The sequence below is a fragment of the Haliotis rubra genome, unplaced genomic scaffold (genome assembly GCF_003918875.1).
Source record: "Haliotis rubra isolate DU_JTF1 unplaced genomic scaffold, ASM391887v1 Scf490, whole genome shotgun sequence".
Classification (NCBI taxonomy): domain Eukaryota; kingdom Metazoa; phylum Mollusca; class Gastropoda; order Lepetellida; family Haliotidae; genus Haliotis; species Haliotis rubra.
The window spans coordinates 256176-278851 of NW_025767180.1; the positions used below are offsets into that span (position 1 = coordinate 256176).

Genomic DNA, 22676 nt, shown 5'->3' on the forward strand with positions numbered 1-22676 from the left:
AGCAGTAGCAGTAGCAGCAGCAGTAGTAGTAGTAGTAGTAGTAGTAGTAGTAGTAGTAGTAGTAGTAGTAGTAGTAGTAGGAGTAGTAGTAATAGTAGTAGTAGTAGTAGTAGTAACATATATTTCATACATTAAAAGCAATGGAGATGCTATCGAACACAACGATGCAAATGCAGGTTGTCCTATGAAGCCGTGGTTGTAGTAATATTTAATATAAGTGTGGATAGTTATTGGTGAGATATTCCAGATATCGCATCACAGTTTAACATGGATTCTGCACTTCGACATGTGAATTCCAAGCCGACCAGTCACCAATGAGTGATTCGTACATAAATGCTTCTGCTGTATGAGTTGCCTCCCTTCCCTAACCTTTGTCCACTTCCGGGATGTTGCACATGATCAATCACCACAGTGTCGCTACAAACACAAAGTGACAGATACCTGCCGAAACCCGGAGAGACAATGACTAATCACTAGAAAGGTAGGATATATACCAATAACATATGCTGCTGAAATAATCCGATAGTAAACTTCGACAGTCTTTCGGTGACTAATTTCCACTTTGTTTACATCCGTCAGCTGTTGTCTGGTGTTGAACTTTCTCGAGTTCTCTACTACTCGTATAAAAGTACTATTGGCGAGTATCAAATGACACACACAATACACTTGTTTATAAATGAACGATACTGTTTCCTCTAACTTAGTCTAAGTTTTGAGACTGATGGTGGTCAGATATACAATATTTATCTTTGTTCTCTTTGAACAAATGTATGTTTGAAATAATTTAATATTACGAACGAAAATATTATCTGGATAATTTTTACATTGTTGTATGAATTTCAGTGTCATTAGGCAAAACGGGGTGCATTCTATAACACAGGTATGATTATAATTACTGTCAACTAGCAGATGGTACTTGTTGCTGTATAAGATTTTGTGTGAATTTTCAGGGGATTGACAGTTAGAATATCACCGAACACAGCTCTATTTCACTTTTGCAACAGAGGATTTTGACAAGCCGTGGTTATTTTGCTCATAACGTCAAAAACCCGGTTTTGACTCCCCACATGGGTGAGGTGAGGTGAAATTGGGTTTCATGCATGTGTATGTGTATGTGCGGCTGTTTGTACTAGCCCAGACTTAAGCTGGTTTTATAGTGCTAGCCCACTGAGATACCATGCCGCAGTGAAGCATAAATACCCCACTCAGACACATTATACTAACTCCGAGCCAACCAGTCCTTGTTGTACCCATTAATGCTGAGTGCCAGACAGGGACCAACAAGTACCATATTTTAACGTCCTTTGTTATGTGAAGAGAGATCGGTCGGGATCGAACTCAGCGACCTTCCGCTCGAAACAATGCCTCCGGGCCGACGCTCTAACCACTACACCACCATGGGTACAATGTGTGAAGCCCATTTCTGGTGTCCCCCATCGTGATATTGCTGGAATATTGCTAAAAGCGGTGAAAAACTAAATTCACTCAGTCACTGTTGTGGATGGTAAATGATGTACGTTTCAGACATGTTCAACTTTGGTGAAACCCAAGTTTGGGATGTGCTGATGAAAACCTGATGATCATAAACTGGGAATGGAACTCATCAGTATGCCCTTCCACATATGCTGGGATCAGAGGTGCCAAACACTCTGAGTTTGATGGAGTTACTCTGATTTTCAAATACAATATCCGCTCTCTGATTTGTCTTAAAAAATTCTGATATCTTTTTTTGTGGTATACAATTTCGTAAGTCACCTGAGTTTGGTGATTTGTTTGGGTAAACAAATTCTGACGCGTAAGGTAAAAGCATTTGGAAGCTTAGCGTGAGATCTTTTGGGTCTTGATTGTGTATATTGCTTGTTATTGACTATGAAGTTTCACAAAGTTTTTCCTATAGCATGTCCATATGTAAGTGCTCATGACTCCACTTTCATTAGATTCACTGTTAGCATCCCTGTGGGAATAGTTTAACCGTAAGCCATCACACTGAGATGTATCCCTGCGACCGACTGACTTTTACATCAAGGATGAGAGTTGAGATTCTGGGTACCCATTTAAATCCAGAATTCTCTTTCTGATTTTCAGATCTTTCACATTGTTACTTCTGTGTCTGTCAATAGCTGACACACCCTCACATTACTTTATCTGTCTAAGCCAGTGAGCATCAGTTTGAGGCTTCAGTAAATTTTCTGTACAGGGAAAAGCTTAATTTGGAGCAGCATATCTGGATTGTGTGTCTCAAGACAGAGGGAGTTATTACTTTGGATAAAAAGCTCTCATTTTCATGAGGGGCGGTGGGGTAGCCTCGTGGTTAAAGTGTTGGCTCGTCACGCCGAAGACCCGGGTTCCAATCCCCACATGGGTACAATGTGTGAAGCCCATATCTGGTGTCCCCCGCTGTGATGTTGCTGGAATATTGCTAAAAGCGGCGTAAAACCAAACTCAGTCAGTCAGTCATTTTCATGAGATTGTCATGGAAAACAAAAATGATTGTGTCTACATAAAATCTGACTCGTTAACTCTCACTTTATATATTTTGATGATCATTTCCATCACAATGTAGGTACGCTCTCAAACATGACCTAGGCAAGGTCACAGTAGAGCCTCCAAGATGGCTGACCCACAGGAAGTAGCATTTGAGCCGGAGTTTGAGTCAGCTGAGGAGGAACTGCTGCATCATGCTCGTCATGGAACTGCAGCTCGTGTTCTTCAGCTGGTGGTACCAGATACAGGCGACAAGGGCGTCAGAGACATCAACTGCAAAGGTAGATCATAGATCATCAACTTGGTATTAATATCAGCTGTTAGAAAATGACATTTTATGTGGGGCTCAGTGGATGTAATTAGCAAGTAAGTGAGGTGAGCAAAAATATATCATTCCAAAGTATTAAGGCCAAACTGTGAACTTTGGAAGCAATGGAAATGGACTTTCGCTTCATTGATGCTCATATAAAACATTTGAATAAAATAACTTTTACCATATCAACATGTAGGTGCTAAATTATAACTCTTTTAATGTTTCTTTATATTTTATGAGCATGAGCATCTTATCCAAGCAAAAACCAGTGCCTAGATTTTCGAAGCTCTTAAGCGGATGTTAAGATAGTCGCGGAAGTTAATGTTAGTGTATGGCAAACTAAGACTATCTTAGCGCTATTTTAGAGCTTTGAAAATTTACGTCCAGGATATAGAAAACTATGGTTATAACGAACACAAAGCACCACTACCTCAGTAGTTCATTACATGCTTTTGACTACAACATACAGCAGGTGACCCAAATAACATTTCATTACAACTGTCAGTATCAATGTGTCTGTTGTAAACATTGTTTATTGTTGGCCCATGCAATCAACAGGGTGTTTTATTACCTGGACCTATATTGTCAAAGTAATGAGGTTTTTTTATAATTGAGTGTATTCAAACCTATCTGAAGCTCAATACCCTTGATTATGTTTATTTCAGTTTGTAGCCTCTATATAACTAGAACAATCTTGGATTATTTGACACAGTTGCTGATCCCAGCCCTGTTCCTATTCCATGGCATTATTTCTGAATCATTATAGTAGAAATAGAAGATATCTAGACTCACTGTCTGGGTACCTGAGTCAGCAACATGGTGCTAATTGTTGTATATATTATTGTTATTCCCATATGTTAAACAATACTGTTATTTGTTATTATTCTCATAAAGGAATTCATAATGATAGCGGCGTAAACTAAACTCACTCACTCATAATGATAAATTTGTTATATCTGTGACTTTCCCTTCAGTTGAGTAAATAGAATTTTTGAGTTGACAGTTCATGTGCATCCTTTGATCTTTCATGTGTTTGTATGAGCCCACTCAGTGTATAAAACTCCACACAACCCGAACACATGACACATTTTTATGGATAACAACTTCTTTTTATTCTTTATGCGACGTTTCAGAGCTACTTCTTGCTCCTTCATCGGGTGAATGCTGAGTCACGAAGCCAATTAGATAGGATTAATGTACAAAGATAACAATATATTGTTATAACATGTCACTCACACTACTCTACCCTTCTGACAGGTAAAAAGAAGTTCAATGGAGACGCACAGCACACGTGGATGGACCCCTCTACACTTGGCTTCATACTTTGGACATTATGACACAGTGAAGATACTTTTAGAGGTAACAAGCAACTGGAGTCCTGATAGTTTAGATATGGCATCTACTGTCATAATAATGTTTGTAAGGTTTTGACATTTGATGAAAGTACTGCAAATGTTTTCTTGTTTTGGGCTGAGCGTTACCTGTGCATGATTAATTTCAGTTCCCACAATACAATTATAACATAGAATAGGGAAATAGAAGTCTGTTTAATAATGTCTCAATTTTCAACATCTTTTACTTAGGATTGTTAACTATTAATTCCAGAATGGAGCTGATCTGAATATTGTGAACACAGTCGGAGACACACCACTACATCAGGCTGCACACACAGCAAGGGAGGTAGGTGGTGGTAAGAGGGGTAGAGACACACCACTACAGGGGATAGGAGGTGAGATGGGGATAGAAGGTGGGGTGGGATAGGAGGTGAGATGGGGATAGTAGGTGGGGTGGGGACAGGAGGTGAGATGGGGATTGAAGGTGAGATGGGGACAGGAGGTGAGATGGGGATTGAAGGTGAGATGGGGATAGAAGGTGAGATGGGGATAGAAGGTGGGGTGGGATAGGAGGTGAGATGGGGATAGAAGGTGGTGGGATAGGAGGTGAGATGGGGATAGAAGGTGGGGTGGGATAGGAGGTGAGATGGGGATAGGAGGTGGATGGGATAGGAGGTGAGATGGGGATAGAAGGTGAGATGGGGATAGAAGGAAGTGGGGTGGGGATAGAAGGTGGGGTGGGATAGGAGGTGAGATGGGGGGGTGAGGTGGGGTGGGATAGGAGGTGGGGACAGGATGGGAGGTGGAGAGGGGAGGGATAGGAGGTGAGACAGAAGGTGGGGTGGGATAGAGGTGAGGTGAGAAAGGAGGGTGGGGTGGGGACAGGAGGTGAGATGGGGATAGAAGGTGGGTGGGGACAGGAGGTGAGATGGATAGAGGGAGGTGAAAGGGGGTAGGAGGTGGGGTGGGGACAGGAGGTGAGATGGGGGATAGGGGACAGGTGAGATGGGGATAGAAGAGGTGAGAAGGTAGGAGGTGGGGGTGGGGACAGAGGTGAGATGGGGATAGAAGGTGGGGTGGGGACAGGGAGGTGAGATGGGGATAGGAGGTGGGGATAGAGATGGGATGGGGATAGAGGTGGGATGGGGACAGGAGGTGAGAGATGGGGGATAGAAGGTGGGGTGGGGACAGGAGGTGAGATGGGGATAGAAAGGTGAGAAGGGGTGGGGGGTGGGGACAGGAGGTGAGATGGGGATAGAAGGTGGGGTGGGGACAGGAGGGAAAGGGTGGAGAATTTGGAGGAGGGATGGGTATAGGAGGTGGGATAGGTGGGGATAGAAGGTGATAGGGACAGGGATGGGATAGGAGGTGGGGATGATGGGATAGGAGGTGAGATGGGGATTGGGGAAAGGCGGGATGGGACAGAAGGTGATATCTGGATGGGGATAGAAGTGGGATGGGGTGGGACAGGAGGTGAGATGGGGATAGAAGGTGGGGTGGAGATAAGAGGTGAGATGGGGATAGAAAGTGAGGTGGAGATAGGAGGTGAGATGGGGATTGAAGGCGGGATGGGACAGAAGGTGATATCTGGATGGGATAGAATTTGGGGTGGGACAGGAGGTGAGATGGGGATAGAAGGTGGGGTGGAGATAAGAGGTGAGATGGGGATAGAAAGTGAGGTGGAGATAGGAGGTGAGAAAGGGATGGGAAGGGGGAGGGATGTGGTGAGATGAGGATGGTTACAGGAGGTGAGATAGGGATTGGCAACAGGAGAGTTGGGACAAATACAATGATGACTATTGATAATTTAGAAATCTAACATTAATGAACAATGTTTTCATTTAAAAATCTAGTTTGAAATCTCATTTAAAATACAGTATTCATGTAATTGATCCTACCAATAAGTTACTGTTTGTAAAGTTTGGTTCTGTTTAGTGTATTAAATGTATTATGGTGTCTGTGTGTAATACAGCATAAATCTGGTTGAGGAGGTTTATCAGTGTATATCATAACATCAAATGGTAATATTTCATTTCTGTGGCTTATTTGATTGAGACTGGATATTGAACTTGAGAGAAACCAGAGTTGTTACCAGTAAAACTGTTTTGCAGCAAGTTCTCACAGTCCTGCTGGAGTATGGAGCTGATGTGATGGCAGTGAACTCAGAGGGGCATCAGCCCAAACACCTGGCCCGCAACCCCAATGTGAAAAGGCTCATAGAGGGTAGGTACAGGAAGCCCAAAGTAAGAAAGATCATAGCGGGTAGGTACAGGAAGCCCAAAGTAAGAAAGATCATAGAGGGTAGGTACTGGAAGCCCAAAGTAAGAAAGATCATAGAGGGTAGGTACTGGAAGCCCAAAGTAAGAAAGATCATAGAGGGTAGGTACTGGAAGCCCAAAGTAAGAAAGTTCATAGCGGGTAGGTACAGGAAGCCCAAAGTAAGAAAGATCATAGAGGGTAGGTACAGGAAGCCCAAAGTAAGAAAGATCATAGAGGGTAAGTACTGGAAGCCCAAAGTAAGAAGTTCCCAAAGTACAGGAAGCCCAAAGTAAGAAAGATCATAGAGGGTAGGTACAGGAAGCCCAAAGTAAGAAAGATCATAGAGGGTAGGTACTGGAAGCCCAAAGTAAGAAAGATCATAGAGGGTAGGTACTGGAAGCCCAAAGTAAGAAAGATCATAGAGGGTAAGTACTGGAAGCCCAAAGTAAGAAAGTTCATAGCGGGTAAGTACAGGAAGCCCAAAGTAAGAAAGATCATAGAGGGTAGGTACAGGAAGCCCATCAGAGGGTAGGTACTGGAAGCCCAAAGTAAGAACGTTCATAGCGGGTAGGTACAGGAAGCCCAAAGTAAGAAAGTTCATAGCGGGTAGGTACTGGAAGCCCAAAGTAAGAACGTTCATAGCAGGTAAGTACAGGAAGCCAAAAATAAGAAGGTTCATAGCGGGAAAGTACAGGAAGCCCAAAGTAAGAAAGATCATAGCGGGTAAGTACAGGCAGCTCGATGTGGGGCAGGTTATAGATGGTGCATACACTAATCCCACTTTGGAATGGCTACTAGAAGGTACATGCGGGAAGCCCAGTATGGATTAGCTCATTGAGGGTAGTTACAGGAAGCCTACTCTGGAATGGCTACTAGAAGGTACATGCAGGAAGCCCAATGTGGATTAGCTCGTTGAGGGTAGGTACAGGAATCCTACTTTGGAATGGTAACTAGAAGGTACATGCAGGAAGCCCAATGTGGATTAGCTCATTGAGGGTGGTTACAGGAATCCTACTTTGGAATGGCTACTAGAAGGTACATGCAGGAGGTACAAGGTTCAGTGGTGCAGCTGTGGCCCCTATCCCACACTTTGGAATAAATGCGCTTTGGCACAGGTGGCTAATTATAATTTACTGGAATCAGTGTGTGTACCATCATGTTGTAGTCTTCCTGGTGGTTGACGTTACAATTTTGAGATATATTCAGGTGAAGAGTTTTCTCTTTGTGGTAGCAATACTGAAGATGAGATGCCAGTTGTACACTCTCAAAACTGGCTATATGTATATAATTTATACCTACTACATATACTTGTAATATGTCCTGTATCAGCTTCGACACAAACCAAACAGTGCTAGCATGTCTAGCAAAGTTCATTCTAAACCCCAAACAATTGTAATTATGTTGTAGACTTCGATGCAAGTGACACTAGCTGACCCCAGACAGACAAACTGGGATGATTCCTTGAGTGTAGTTTATTGTGTGGAATGTTTACGGTCATGTTCCACCATGTTATATTTAACATTGTCATAACTTGTACCATCTAACTGCTAGTGAATTCTTGTAGATTTGTGAGCCAGGAAATGACAGTATTTATTCAGATTTGACTAAATGATAGAGTTATCTCCCTTCAGCTGCAGAGGTTCATGAAAGCAGACGTCACGAGGATGAGTTCCTCCAGGCAGCTGCGATGGGGAACATGGACGGTGTCTCAGACAAGGTAGGGGCTTTATAAGACAGTTAACCACCTTTGTGGTCTTGTGGGTAGAGTAGTTGCCCCGAGAGTGAACCATTGTGGTTCAATACCCAGGTCATGTAATAACAAAATATGGTAGCTTTGTGTTCCTGCCTCGTAGGTGGCATAATTGAGATAAAACAAAAACTGGTTATCTCAGTCAGGGTCTATATACTGTGTCTGAAGCACATATCCCTAGCACTACAAAACGTATCCTTTGTCCTCACTAGTACGACCCATGAAGATCCATGAAGACAGAATTGACCCAATTCTCTTCCCACAAAGGTTACTTGTCATATCTTCCTACGAACCTCTGTTCTAATACGGCCATATTTCCCAGTTCTCGTAAAATCCCCTATCGGCAAAAAATCGCAACACGAATTATCTCCCTTCTTTCTATCCAATCAGAACACGTTTTACATCGACTTAGATCCAACTTGACTAATGCAAGCAAATATTTGGCCACAAATATCCCTCCTCTGCCAGGGACTTGTGTTGATGTGACACATAAGACATTTAATGTTTAGCTTGTCCGTTGTTAGCGAGGCGGTGGAGACGCCATTGATCTGTTGAGTTCTGTCTAGAAGAAATGTTTGAGCATCGTTTCTAGTTCTCGGAGGTGAGGAGTTTCTAGTTTTCCTGAAGCATACGGAAATTACCGAGGCCTTGCGAATGAACACTTTTGGAACAACTTCGCTGATTGCACAACTAAATCTGATTGCAACTAATCACGAATCCTGAACACTTGCACCATGAAAGGGCCGTGTTAGAACAGAGGTTCGTAGGAACAAGTAACCTCTGTGGGAAGAGAATGAATTGACCCATGTTTGTCGTAAGAGGCGACAGACGGGATCAGGAGGCTCACTGACTTGGTTGACACATGTCATTGTATCTCAATTGTGTAGATTCTGCTCATGCTGTTGATCACTCTATTATCTGGTCCAGGCTCAATTATTTACAGACTGCCGCCATATAGCTAGAATATTGCTGAGTGCAGCGTTAAACAACAAACCAACCAACCAACCCGGCTAATACAAGTAGCCCTTGGTAGCAATGTGCACTTTGTCTTTGTCAAACATCATTTTGCCTCACCTCACCTAAACATACATTAACTGTTACTTAAGCTGATGTATGCCTTGAACACTAGACCTCTGTCATGCCCTGAAATGTGATGATATCATACTGTCATGGATGATATCATATGTTTCCATGACAACTGAAACCCTAGGTTAGCTAGAATGTAGAGGCAAATCAACTATCTCTGAAATAATATTGCATCAGAATTCTTGACTGACCATTATAATATCACAATCAAATAACATCACTAATCTTTCTGAAAGTGGTTAAATGTAATATTTACACTCAAAATACTGGTTACTACAGTTTGCAGACTTAAAGCTTGGAAGAATGATTTTGGATGGTATCTGACTTTGATGTCTTCCAAACTCAACTCGTTGGTAACAGTTAAAAACTTCTCACCAAAGTTTGGATATTTGTAGCTAATCATGATTTATTTCATTCGGAAGACACCCTGGTGAGATTATTTATGTCTCTGTGTTTGCAGTTACAGAAGAGCCATGTGAACATCAACTGTACAGACAGGTTCGGCAACACGGCACTGCATGTACAGCTCTGCATGAGTAAGTACAAAAATGATGGTAAAGAGCTTTAAGAAGGGTATAGTTTATGTACAAAAATGATGATCTTTAAGAAGGGGTATAGTTTTATGCTACAAAATGAGTAACAAAATGGTACAAAAATTAACTTTAAGAAGAGTATAGCTGTATGTGGTAACAAGAAATGGTATAGCTTTTACAAAAATGGTAAGAGTATAGTTTTATGTACAAAAATGCTGTGTGCTTTAAGAGGGGTATAGCTTTATGTACAAAAATGGTGAAGCTTTAAGAAGAGAAAGAGTACAAAATAGCTGTATGTACACACACCAAGAAAAATGGTAAGCTTTGAGAAAGAGTATAGTTTTATGTACAAAAATGGTGTTTTTGAGCTTTAAGAAGGGCTTTAAAGTTTTATGTACAAAATGGTGAGCTTTAAGAAGAGAGGGTATAGTTTATGTACAAAATGGTAAGCTTTAAGAAGGAGTATAGTTTTATGCACAAAAATGCTTACAAGAAGGAGTAAGCTTTAATAGAATGAGAAACTTTTATAGTTTATGTACAAAAATGATGATCTTTAAGAAGGGGTATAGTTTTATGTACAAAAATGGTGTGCTTTAAGAAGGGGTATAGCTGTATGTACAAAAATGGTAAGCTTTGAGAAAGAGTATAGTTTTATGTACAAAAATGCTGTGTTTTAAGAAGGGGTATAGCTGTATGTACAAAAATGGTAAGCTTTGAGAAAGAGTATAGCTGTATGTACAAAAATGGTAAGCTTTGAGAAAGAGTATAGTTTTATGTACAAAAATGGTGAGCTTTAAGAAGGGGTATAGTTTTATGTACAAAAATGGTGAGCTTTAAGAGGGATTATAGTTTTATGTACAACAAAAATGATCTTTAAGTATAGTTTTAACTTATGGTACAAAAATGAGTAAGCTTTTAAAATGAGCTTTAAGAAGGGGTATAAGCTGTATAGTTTTATGTACAAAAATGGTGAGCTTTAAGAAGGGGTATAGTTTATGTACAAAATGGTGAGGAAAACACAGAAGGGGTATAGTTTTTTGTACAAAAATAGTAAGAATGGTATAGTTTATGTACAAAAATGATGATCTTTAAGAAGAATAATACAAAAATTGGTGGCTTTATAGTTTATGTATGTACAAAAATGGTAAAGCTTTAAGAAGGAAGTTTTATGGCTGATTTTATGTACTGTATGTACAAAAATGGTAAAGCTTTAAGGAAGAGTATAGTTTATGTAAGAAACTTTAAGAAAAAAATGGTGTGCTTTACAAAAATGAGGTAAAGGAGTATAGTTTTATGTACAAAAATGGTAAGCTTTAAGAAGGAGTATAGTTTTATGTACAAAAATGGTAAGCTTTGAGAAGAGTATAGTTTTATGTACAAAAATGGTAAGCTTTGAGAAAGAGTATAGTTTTATGTACAAAAATGGTAAGCTTTGAGAAAGAGTGTAGTTTTATGTACAAAAATGGTAAGCTTTAAGAAATGGCGTAGCTTCAAGAACAATCCTGGCGAGCTTTAAGAAGGGGTGTAGCTTCTAGAGCAATAATGGTAAACTTTAGCAAAGGGAGTAGCTTCACGACAATACTGGTGAGCTTAGAAAAGGGTGTAGTGAGTATGGAACAATAGTGAGCATTCAGTAGGGGCCAGCCGGAAGTGAGTCCACATTATGTTTAGCCCCACAAAATGTAAATGAATTCTATCGTTTCAAACAAGCATTTCACTGTCAATTTGGTATTATTAAATTTTGTGTATTTGTTTTGTCTATAATATATGTAAAGCCACAAAGATTCAAAGACTTTTGTTGACTGTGTTGACAGATCAACTGGCAGCAGACATGGCGAGGACACAGCCCATGAGGCAGCTGCTGGGGGTGCGGGGGGTCAAGGCGTTACAGCTGCAGCCGCAGAGGTTCGAGGGACAGCTGCGGAAGGTTAGTTGGGGTAACTCAGGCGAGGTGGCTGCAAGGCTAATGTTACATTTCTGACCTCTATGTTGTATGGTTTTCAGGAAGAAGGGCTAGTCTTGTGGTCAAACATTTGCTCTTTGCATCAAAGACCAGGTTCAGTTCATTCTCTCAAAGAAGTGACCCCAATAAGGTGGCCTAGCTTTGGTTGTTGGTGGTCCATAGCCTGTGTTTTAATGTTAATATATTTCATATCAAGTTGCATTTTTAGAATTGGAAATGATTAGTTTTTAGACTTGCATTCTATGATACGTTGCTAATGTTTTACTGCCCTTCGTGACAGATATTTATCATATATACTAAATTTGGTCTCGTAACTATATGGCTGAAATATTGCCGGTGTGATGTTAAATTTTAACTCACTCACTCGCTCAAACAAGTGGGTATTACTATTTGTCTGATGGGATTTTATCTAGGTGGTTATTATAGAGGTTATTAGGTGAGGTGAAATTGGGTTTAATGTCGTGCTTGAGAATATTTTGCTCATATGACGACGTGCATGCGTATGTATCTGTATGTGCGGCTGCTTGTACTAGCCCAGACTGAAGCTGGTTTTATAGTGCTAGCCCACTGAGATACCATGTCGCAGTGAAGCATGAATACCCCACTCAGACACATTACACTGACTCCGAGCCGACCAGTCCTTGTTGTACCCATTAATGCCGAGCGCCAGGCAGGGACCAACAAGTGCCATATTTTAACGTCTTTTGGTATGACGCGGTCGGAGATCGAACCCGCAACCTGATGCTCTAACCCCTACACCATTGAGGCGGTCTATAGAGGTTATTATATTCTATTTCAAGGTCAAGCAATTTGTATATCTTTCTGGACAGGATATCAACATGATAAGGTATTGGTAGTGATATGATATGTCAAGTGATGGTTGAAGTCTCTTAATGTTTTTAAGAACACAAACTATGTAAATTGTGTGATCCTTCACTGTATTTGTTGAATACGTATCAAAGTCTCTGAATCTACGAAATCATTCTTGTAGAATTAAACTTTGTTGTTGATTTCAGAAATCTCGGATATTGGGCTTCCGACCAGTGTGGGTCATTTTGGAAAGAGGAGTACTGTCTTATTTTGAAAACAGGTAAGCTTGTTGTGGCTGTCTATGATTTGTCTGTAACTATTCATCCCGCCTACCTCTAAGAGTTGTCTCCCCTTGACATTGTAGTTTGAGACTAAATGTTTTGATTTTTTTTTTTTCATTTTATTTGTCACATTTGCTGACAATAGTCCAGTGATAAAGTAACTAGACCAGTTTTTAAAGGTTACTGTTCACATCAAGTTGTGCACCTCTGTATCTATCTTAACAATTTTACAAAACTCTGAGTTTTTCCTTTGTCATTCTTTAGTTTTGTGTTTCTTTCACTGTACTAGGGGTGATGCCAGTACAGGTTCAAAAAGAAAAGGAATGAAATATCTAGATGAAGCCAAAGTATATGTGAGTTTACCTTTATTTCATCTATTTTCTTTTTAATTTTTTTTAAATCCTGTTGCCACATGTTGAAGTAGCTCTTATGTTTTGGATACTTGAAGTATTGAAAACTGTCCTTGTAGTTCATAAGGTTGTTGATTAGCAGAGTGGTTCAGGTGTTAGCCTGTCACACCTAGGGTCCAGTTGGAGTCCTTAAATGGCAATACTCACTCACCGGATCAATGTTTAGGCAAAGACTTTCCTTACTGATGCACATGCATATCCCGGGTGGGGTGCAGATCCAGAGTGGGGTGCATGGGTGGATCAAGAGTGGGGTGCATGGGTACAGATCCAGAGTGGGGTGCATGCAGGGGTGGGGTACAGATCCAGAGTGGGGTGCAGGGGTCCAGATCTTGAGTGGGGTGCATGGGTACAGATCCAGAGTGGGGTGCAGGGGTGCAGGTGGAGTGGGATGCAGGGGTACAGATCTTAAGTGGGGTGCAGGGGTAGAGATCCAGAGCGGGATGCAGGGGTAGAGATCCAGAGTGGGGTGCAGGGGTACAGATCCAGAGTGGGGTGCAGGGGTACAGATCCAGAGTGGGGTGCAGGGGTACAGATCCAGAGTGGGGTGCAGGGGTACAGATCCAGAGTGGGGTGCAGGGGTACAGATCTTGAGTGGGGTGCACGGGTGCAGGTACAGAGTGGGGTGCAGGGGTGCAGATCCAGAGTGGGGTGCAGGTACGGAGTGGGATGCAGGGGTACAGATCCAGAGTGGGGTGCAGGGGTGCAGATCCAGAGTGGGGTGCAGGGGTACAGATCCAGAGTGGGGTGCAGGTTTAGAGTTGGGTGCAGGGTTTCAGATCTTGAGTGGGGTGCATGGGCACAGATCCAGAGTGGGGGAATGCACACTCCATGCTTTTGTACCAATCTAAACATTTGTAAATTTGAAAGCTCTATATCTGTTCATGATTTCTACCTCTAAACATACTACAACACTTGACTGACTGATCTTGTGATCTGTTTTAACCAAGCCTACATGCATACAGCAGAACTTGCTCATTTTTTTAAAGTTATTTCAATGTCTGTGCTAGGTGCCTCCAGCTGCTGGCCTTGTGATGAAAATCTCATTCTCAGATGGGACAACGCACACACTCAGTGCGGACCCAGATGATGGTGGCGTCATCACCAAACAGGTAAGTTACGCAAACATCAGTCAGCCTAGAAACATTTATGCTGAACAAGATTGAGTGACTTGAGTGAGTGAATATGGTTTTACACTGCTTTTAGCAATATTCCAGCAATATCACAGCAGGGGACACCAGAAATGGGCTTCACACATTGTACCCATGTGGGGAATCGAACCCATGTCTTTGGAGGGACAAGCGAACACTTTAACCGCTGGGCTACCCCACCGCCCCTGCTGAACTAAAAAACATGATTATACCAGTAGAAAAGAGTTACGCAATTCAAATTTTCTTTTCTTTTCTAAAAAGTTTATTTACAGCTACATCTATACAATATTTAAATGATGATGTTATATCTATAAGGCATAGATGTTTTATGCTATGTGGTAGGTAATCATTTTTGTATGATGGGCATATTCTGGTGAATATTGCGGTTTAGATCCCCAATAAGTTAAGCTTGCCATTCAAACAAAAGTCATAGACTTAGTGATCAGGCTCAGGAATTTGTTCGTTATATCAACCACTGGTTTGTCTGGTCGTGACTTAGTTATTTACCTTGATTGTAGATCATCACAAAGCTGAAATTCTGCTGAGTGTGATACAGAAGAACAATGCAAATGCTTATGATCATTTGAAAACGTATACTATGCGTGTCACTGAAATGAGTTGCTGTTTGTGAGGACTGGACTTAGGTGAATCAATACTCTCACAATTATCAATAACCCTTTCTACTTTCCTTTCAGAAATGGCTAAATGCGTTTACTGAGCACATAGGATTTAGTACACATTACACCCACCAGGGGCAGGCACAGAACGAGTACGCTGATGACATCGTTCCCCTGGGCACCATGCAAGAAGCTTTACAGGTAGGTCATGTCACAGGCAGTGGTTTGCTGGTACATCTTGTTGTGGCATGTTTATTATCATATACCTATGAATAATATGGACCATTTTGCACATACAATACTGGCTGTCGGCATATGTCCATATTGACCACCGGGCCGAAAATGCATATTAGCCATATCAGCCGTATTGCCCATCTACTAAACTGGTACGGAATGAATACACGCAAACACTCAAAACTTCAGTAGACTGACCTTAGTATATTTTGGAGTTATGTCCCTTGTGTCGTCTGCTCGATTCGCCTCAAATGATGTCTGTGTGCAAGTAATCAAATTTTGACCAGACAATTCAGTGATGCATAAAAGATGACATGCATCAACCAAGGTACCAAGTCTGACCCGATGATCCTGTTAGTCAAATCTTATGACAGGCATGGGCTGCTTAAAGGCTGTTTAGACAAGTCTAACCCAGATCTTGCCTGGGGAGAAGTGTAGACTGCTGAAGACCACATCCAACCCAGATCTTCCTGGGAGAAGTGTAGACTGCTGAAGACCACGTCTAACCCAGATCTTCCCTGGGGAGAAGTGTAGACTGCTGAAGACCACGTCTAACCCAGATCTTCCCTGGGAGAAGTGTAGACTGCTGAAGACCACGTCTAACCCAGATCTTCCCTGGGAGAAGTGTAGACTGCTGAAGACCACGACCACGCCTAACCCAGACCCAGATCTGAAGACCACGTCTAACCCAGATCTTCCCTGGGAGAAGTGTAGACTGCTGAAGACCACGTCTAACCCAGATCTTCCCTTGGAGAAGTGTAGACTGCTGAAGACCACGTCTAACCCAGATGTTCAGGGGACTCCAAAGAAGTACAGGGGCTCCTTTCATGAAGCAACCTTTACTAAGGTTAACCTTAACTCCCATTCTGTAACATTGCACTAAGATTTCCTTAGTGACTTACGATCAACTGAGTGCTTTGTGAAAGGAGGCCCTGGTACTTAAGTATTGGAGCCTGAGGAATGTGAAGTTGCATGGAGTAGAATTCCAGTCTCCAAATGTTTATATGTCAAAGACCTGCATCTGTTGAGGCTTTCCTCCTCCATGAAACTGAAAGACTGTGGTATAACTGAAGTACTGTTTGAGGCAGCATTATCCCTTCTCCTTCCAGGTTGCCCATGAAGATCCACGTTAGAATTAGTCTTCAATAACCCATCCTTGTCATAAGAGGTGACCAACGGAACCAGGTGGTCAGGCTCGCTGACCTGGTTGACACATGCGTAGATCAATGCTCATGCTGTTGATCGCTGGATTGTCTGGTCAGACCTGATTATTTCCAGATAGCTGCCATATAGCTGGAATATTGCTGAGTGCAGTGTTAAACAACACACAAACAAACAAAACAAGTGGCCCAGTGTACAGGAGATGTTCTACTGTTGTTGCAGACGGCACAGGCCCATCAGAAGCTACTTGAGAGGCAGGCGAATCTAATGTCAAAGAAGATGGAACAGTTGAAGCAGTCGTTGCCCAACGACACTCCTGTCAGTGGTGAGTAGACACACACGGGACATCAGAACCCTCGACTCCCCATGTCTAAAGCACATTCCTCATCTCCCAGGATGATCCTGGAATGTTGGAATATTGTCAGATCCCCAACTCCCCATGTCTTAGGCACATTCCTCATGTCCCAGGATGATCCTGGAATATTTGAATATTGTCAGATCCCCCAACTCCCCATGTCTTAAGCACATTCCTCATGTCCCAGGATGATCCTGGAATATTTGAATATTGTCAGATCCCCGACTCCCCATGTCTTAAGCACATTCCTCATGTCCCAGGATGATCCTGGAATGTTGGAATATTGTCAGAACCCCCAACTCCCCATGTCTTAAGCACATTCCTCATCTCCCAGGATGATCCTGGAATGTTGGAATATTGTCAGAACCCCCAACTCCCCATGTCTTAAGCACATTCCTCATCTCCCAGGATGATCCTGGAATGTTGGAATATTGTCAGAACCCCCAACTCCCCATGTCTTAAGCACATTCCTCATCTCCCAGGATGATCCTGGAATGTTGGAATATTGTCAGAACCCCCAACTCCCCATGTCTTAAGCACATTCCTCATCTCCCAGGATGATCCTGGAATGTTGGAATATTGTCAGAACCCCCAACTCCCCATGTCTTAAGCACATTCCTCATCTCCCAGGATGATCCTGGAATGTTGGAATATTGTCAGAACCCCCAACTCCCCATGTCTTAAGCACATTCCTCATCTCCCAGGATGATCCTGGAATGTTGGAATATTGTCAGAACCCCCAACTCCCCATGTCTTAAGCACATTCCTCATCTCCCAGGATGATCCTGGAATGTTGGAATATTGTCAGAACCCCCAACTCCCCATGTCTTAAGCACATTCCTCATCTCCCAGGATGATCCTGGAATATTTGAATATTGTCAGATCCCCCGACTCCCCATGTCTTAAGCACATTCCTCATGTCCCAGGATGATCCTGAAATACTGGCAGCTATGGGGTATCAAGCATAGATCTGACACACGGTGTCACAAGCATGATGGTTAATGGGTTCAAGCAGAGATCTGATGAATGTGACAAAGATTGTGGTTAAGGGGTTCAAGCAGAGATCTGATGAATGTGACAAAGATTGTGGTTAAAGGGTTCAAGCAGGGATCTGATGAATGTGACAAAGGTTGTGGTTAAGGGGTTCAAGCAGAGATCTGATGAATGTGACAAAGATTGTGGTTAAGGGGTTCAAGCAGGGATCTGATGAATGTGACAAAGATTGTGGTTAAGGGTTCAAGCAGAGATCTGATGAATGTGACAAAGATTGTGGTTAAGGGTTCAAGCAGAGATCTGATGAATGTGACAAAGATTGTGGTTAAGGGGTTCAAGCAGAGATCTGTCATGCAATGTGAAAAACATTGTGGTTAAGGGGTTCAAGCAGAGATCTGATGAATGTGACGAAGATTGTGGTTAAGGGGTTGAAGCAGGGGTCTGATGAATGTGACAAAGGTTGTGGTTAAAGGGTTCAAGCAGAGATCTGATGAATGTGACAAAGATTGTGGTTAAGGGGTTCAAGCAGAGATCTGATGAATGTGACAAAGATTGTGGTTAAGGGGTTCAAGCAGAGATCTGATGAATGTGACAAAGATTGTGGTTAAGGGTTCAAGCAGAGATCTGATGAATGTGACAAAGATTGTGGTTAAGGGGTTCAAGCAGAGATCTGTCATGCAATGTGAAAAACATTGTGGTTAAGGGGTTCAAGCAGAGATCTGATGAATGTGACGAAGATTGTGGTTAAGAGGGTTGAAGCAGGGGTCTGATGAATGGGACAAAGATTGTGGTTAAGGGGTTCAAGCAGAGATCTGATGAATGTGACAAAGATTGTGGTTAAGGGGTTCAAGCAGAGATCTGATGAATGTGACAAAGATTGTGGTTAAGGGGTTCAAGCAGAGATCTGATGAATGTGACGAAGATTGTGGTTAAGGGGTTGAAGCAGGGGTCTGATGAATGGGACGAAGATTGTGGTTAAGGGGTTCAAGCAGATATCTGATGAATGTGATGGTTGTTTCAGACGGCCTGATCTCCATGCACAAGGAAATGGTCAGCATCCAAACATTATCCCAGGACATGTTCACCAGTCTGTCTCACTGCATGACGCTCTTCAGTCAACAAGAGGAGGTAACTCTCACTGTCTTAATTAATTTGGGGCCACTGCTTATCACAGAGTCGACATGTTATTGTGTCAAGTCACAGCTATTTTCGCTCAAGTTCATTCTTGAGTTCTCCAGACAGTGGCCTTGTTCAGTGGTTCCTAATCCTTGTGGGAACACTTAAGCTCTGGACTTTGGGAACCATGCTTGCTGCAAAATGCAACATTTTGTATTGAGTAATACAAGACACTTGATAAGGATGTGCAACTTCTTTATTATTTACACACAACGTTTCTGGGCTAATACATGCCCCTTCATCAGGTGAATGAATCATAGGTCAAATACTTGACACGGAAATAAACCACTTAAATGCTTGGGACTGATACTCAGTTTCTATCAACTTGGAAAATATTGTAACCAGACATATTCCGGAACTGTTTGAGTGGGATAAAGCGTCGACTTTGAAGAAGATTAGTGAAGCAAACAAGTGCTGTTAACTTTCTTAAATTCCATACTTGCTGTGAAACTTTTTTATCTGTTCGAGACTATTCCAGCTGAAACATATAATTGAAGTTTTCTGTGATGTAAACAAAACAGAAATGTTCTATGCATTTGAAAACTTAGCATTCTTGGTATAGTTCACCTGTTCTTTAAATTGAATTAAACATTACCGATCATCAAGATTATTATGTGATTTTTTCCCAAATTCAGTTTGTGAAATTTAAGCCCTTGGCTTAATTATGGTTTTTGATTTAATTAACAGTGGGATCACATTTCATTGTTATAGCCACGGGCTTAAGTATAGGACTTCCCTGTATTAATTTGCTTGAGAGGCTTTGAGAAAACAAAGAGTAAGATGTATCAATAGCAGATAGTTAAACCGCCCAAACATCTCAAATCCAAAACCATCATTATATACTCCTAAATGCACAGATTTACACTACAGCAACTGAGCTGGCTCTTGGTGATTATTTATGCCAAATAAAGTACCGGTAAGTAGTCATATCTACAGAATGCAGACTAAAGTCGTGTAAACAAATTGTCTGCATTCAAATTTATATATAAATGTACCTAAATGCTCTGCGTCTTGATTCATTGACTTACTCTTCACATATTATATATCATGTATAGAGTTTATTACATGAGCAAGTGTGTCATACGACCTATATGAAACAAGTGTGAAATTTTTTTATTGCCCAAACGAGAGCAAGGGCAAAACTTAATTTTGCATGAGTTTCATATAAGTTGTATGACACACATGCTTGAGTATAATAATTTCTTTATTATCCATTTATTCATGTACATTTGTGCAGTAAAACATGGTAAGCAAGTGTGACGGTCCTCTTCGTTTCAATTGTTTAATGACGTCACAGACGACGAAATACAGAAACAATTGTTGCTAGGCAAAAGTATGTGCACATATGATATATATGACACTGGTTATGTTTCACCATATGGGTAATAAAGCATCTTACTGCTCATGTACTGCTCATGTACCACTGATTGTGGTTAATAATAGAGAAAGAAAAGAACCTGAACAGAATCTGAATGTAAGTGGATTCAACCAGTTCAACAAGTGTTGGCGTGATTAGTGCTGGCTAAAATAATCAATAATCGGAAATATTGTCCATGGGAAAGATAAAAATTGTGTTATCGATAATATTGTACGTTAACTTTTGTGATAGAAAAAAGTTTTAATTTTCTTACACAATATAAAAATTTAGGACTTTATTCATGGTGTTCATCTAAAAAAAATCAGGATGCTGTTTAATTAAAAATCCATGCAAAAACATGTCACCACTCACCAATGCTGTTAAATAGATTCATTTCTTTACAACATTTTTAAAAAATGTGGTCAAGTTACGTCTCCGATATTTATTGATAATCAATATTTAGTTAACGATTATTGATCTCTATGATCTCTATCAATAGCCATCCCTAGACATGATGTCATCGTGGACTCATTTGTACTGTAGTCTTTATGCTAATTGCATATGTATGTAAAGCAAATTGTATCAAATAATGGCCTTGTTAGTCTATTAATATCTATGTACGTTTAAAGTTAAAAAAAAGTGGGGGTGTACTTTCAAACTTATTGTAACTCGTGCAAAATTGTGCACTGCCCTCGCTCTCGCTCGGGCAATACAAAATTTCACACTTGTTTCGTATAAGTCATATGACACACTTGCTCGTGTAATAATCTCTATACATGGACCAAATGGCCAGGCCCTGAAACAAGTCTGCAATGTTTGTTGATTCAAACGTGTTCAATAAACATAGTGCCAGCCATGGTAGATTGATGTTTTTGTGTATGCTACTCAAAAGAGGTTAAGGAAAAATTGACTTTTCATAGCACTCTCCTACCCAGAGTTCAATGCGGCAAGCCAGCATAGTACCTCTGCCACAGGCCAGAAAGATGTGACGATTCATCACATCTTGCACCATCCATTCAATATAATGTACATATTTCTTAACTCTTTTATTTTTGACGAGTCTACACATCTAATTAAACATCTTTGAAAGAATGGTTTAGTTTCACGGAGAAAATATCCTAAAACTTGTAACACTATTTCGATTTGCGTAGCGTCACGTGCTGTCATCGAAGCCAACAGAGAGCAAACGATGCAACCAGTTTGATATCTAAATATGTACTGTCATAAATCTTACTGTAGTAGTTGTGGAAGAATATATATATACTCACACGCAAAAGAAACGTAAGTTTCTTACTCAAAGGAGGAATTAAACTCAGACCCCTAAAATTATGACAACGTTGGTAAATAATGATGGTTGATGGTGTTGTTAACATTTTCTGTTGTGTTTTGCAAAGCCAGTGTGGGAACAGAAGAAAAAAAACGAATCGCCAGAATGCACCGCTTCAATGGCGATGTGGGTATCATGCACACTTTCCTCATGCAATCAAACATGCACGGTTGTCACCATCTTCAGTGGGTATAAAACTGAGTCAAAATCTTTGGCCGGTCAGTCTTTGTTCAACAATGCCATGTTTAAATCAACTTGAGAGGAACCAGGCTATCGGACGGTTGGAAGCTGGAGAGTCTGTCCAAGATGTTGCCCGTCACTTTAATGTCAACATAACCATGATCTACCGTCTCCAGCATCGATACAACACAACGCAGACTACAGATGACCTTCCCCGAAGCAGGCGACCTAGGGTCACCACCCCTCGACAAGATCGACACATTACACGTCAACACCAGCGAGATCCTTTCCTGACAGCAAGCCAGACTGCTCGAGACACCACAGGAACGCATAATCGACGCATCAGCCATGACACTGTCATCTGACGTCTGCGTTCCAACAACCTACGATGTCGCCGACCAGCACGTCGTCCTGTCCTCCAACCACGGCATCGACAAGCACGACTTCAGTGGGCACAGGGTCATCAAAACTGGCATCAACGTGAATGGAGACGTGTCATATTCTCTGATGAGAGTTGGTTTTGTGTGTCACATGCAGATGGAAGGGTCAGAGTTTGGCGACGTCAAGGAGATCGTTTTGCTGACAGAAATGTTTTGGAAAGGGATGCATGGGGTGGACCTAGTGTCATGATTTGGGCCAGAATTGGACTTAATGCAAGACTTGGACCAATGTGCTTCCAGAATGTGGGTCAAGGTCAGGGACATGGGGTCACAGCTCAGCGTTACATTGACCAAGTCATCAGACCCCATGTTGTTCCATTTTCCGCCCAACATCATAACCACCTTTTCCAGCAGGATAACGCTCGTCCACATGTTGCAAGAGTTACCATGGACTTTCTTCAACAACACAACATCCGTGTCCTACCGTGGCCAGCTCTCAGCCCTGACTTGAACCCCATCGAGCAC

The 22676-nt window shown here is 41.6% G+C and overlaps 2 protein-coding genes across 2 annotated transcripts in view; both read left to right on the top strand.

Moving 5' to 3' along the window:
* The first annotated feature begins 375 nt into the window (after positions 1-375).
* Positions 376-9794, top strand: LOC124291401 (oxysterol-binding protein-related protein 1-like). The gene is made up of 7 exons (XM_046728386.1): positions 376-481; positions 2564-2765; positions 4055-4156; positions 4403-4477; positions 6243-6354; positions 8022-8107; positions 9687-9794. The coding sequence occupies exons 2-7, from the start codon at positions 2679-2681 to the stop codon at positions 9792-9794; spliced, it is 570 nt and encodes a 189-aa protein (XP_046584342.1). The 5' UTR covers positions 376-481; positions 2564-2678.
* Positions 9795-11578: 1784 nt separating this feature from the next.
* LOC124291416 (oxysterol-binding protein-related protein 2-like) overlaps positions 11579-22676 on the top strand; it is a 105089-nt gene continuing 93991 nt past the window's right edge. Inside the window, exons 1-7 of the mRNA XM_046728404.1 lie at positions 11579-11686; positions 12739-12812; positions 13103-13166; positions 14231-14332; positions 15067-15189; positions 16606-16708; positions 18753-18859. Of these exons, the coding sequence (XP_046584360.1) occupies positions 11591-11686; positions 12739-12812; positions 13103-13166; positions 14231-14332; positions 15067-15189; positions 16606-16708; positions 18753-18859 (669 nt within the window). The 5' untranslated portion in view covers positions 11579-11590. The remainder of the gene's footprint in view (positions 11687-12738; positions 12813-13102; positions 13167-14230; positions 14333-15066; positions 15190-16605; positions 16709-18752; positions 18860-22676) is intronic.

Bases quoted from the DNA above. Each gene is read 5' to 3' on its own strand.
- LOC124291401 (XM_046728386.1), top strand. From the start codon at position 2,679: ATGCTCGTCATGGAACTGCAGCTCGTGTTCTTCAGCTGGTGGTACCAG. The intron at 6,355-8,021 runs GTAGGTACAGGA...ATCTCCCTTCAG, and splicing joins TGTGAAAAGGCTCATAGAGG to CTGCAGAGGTTCATGAAAGC. The intron at 8,108-9,686 runs GTAGGGGCTTTA...CTGTGTTTGCAG, and splicing joins TGGACGGTGTCTCAGACAAG to TTACAGAAGAGCCATGTGAA.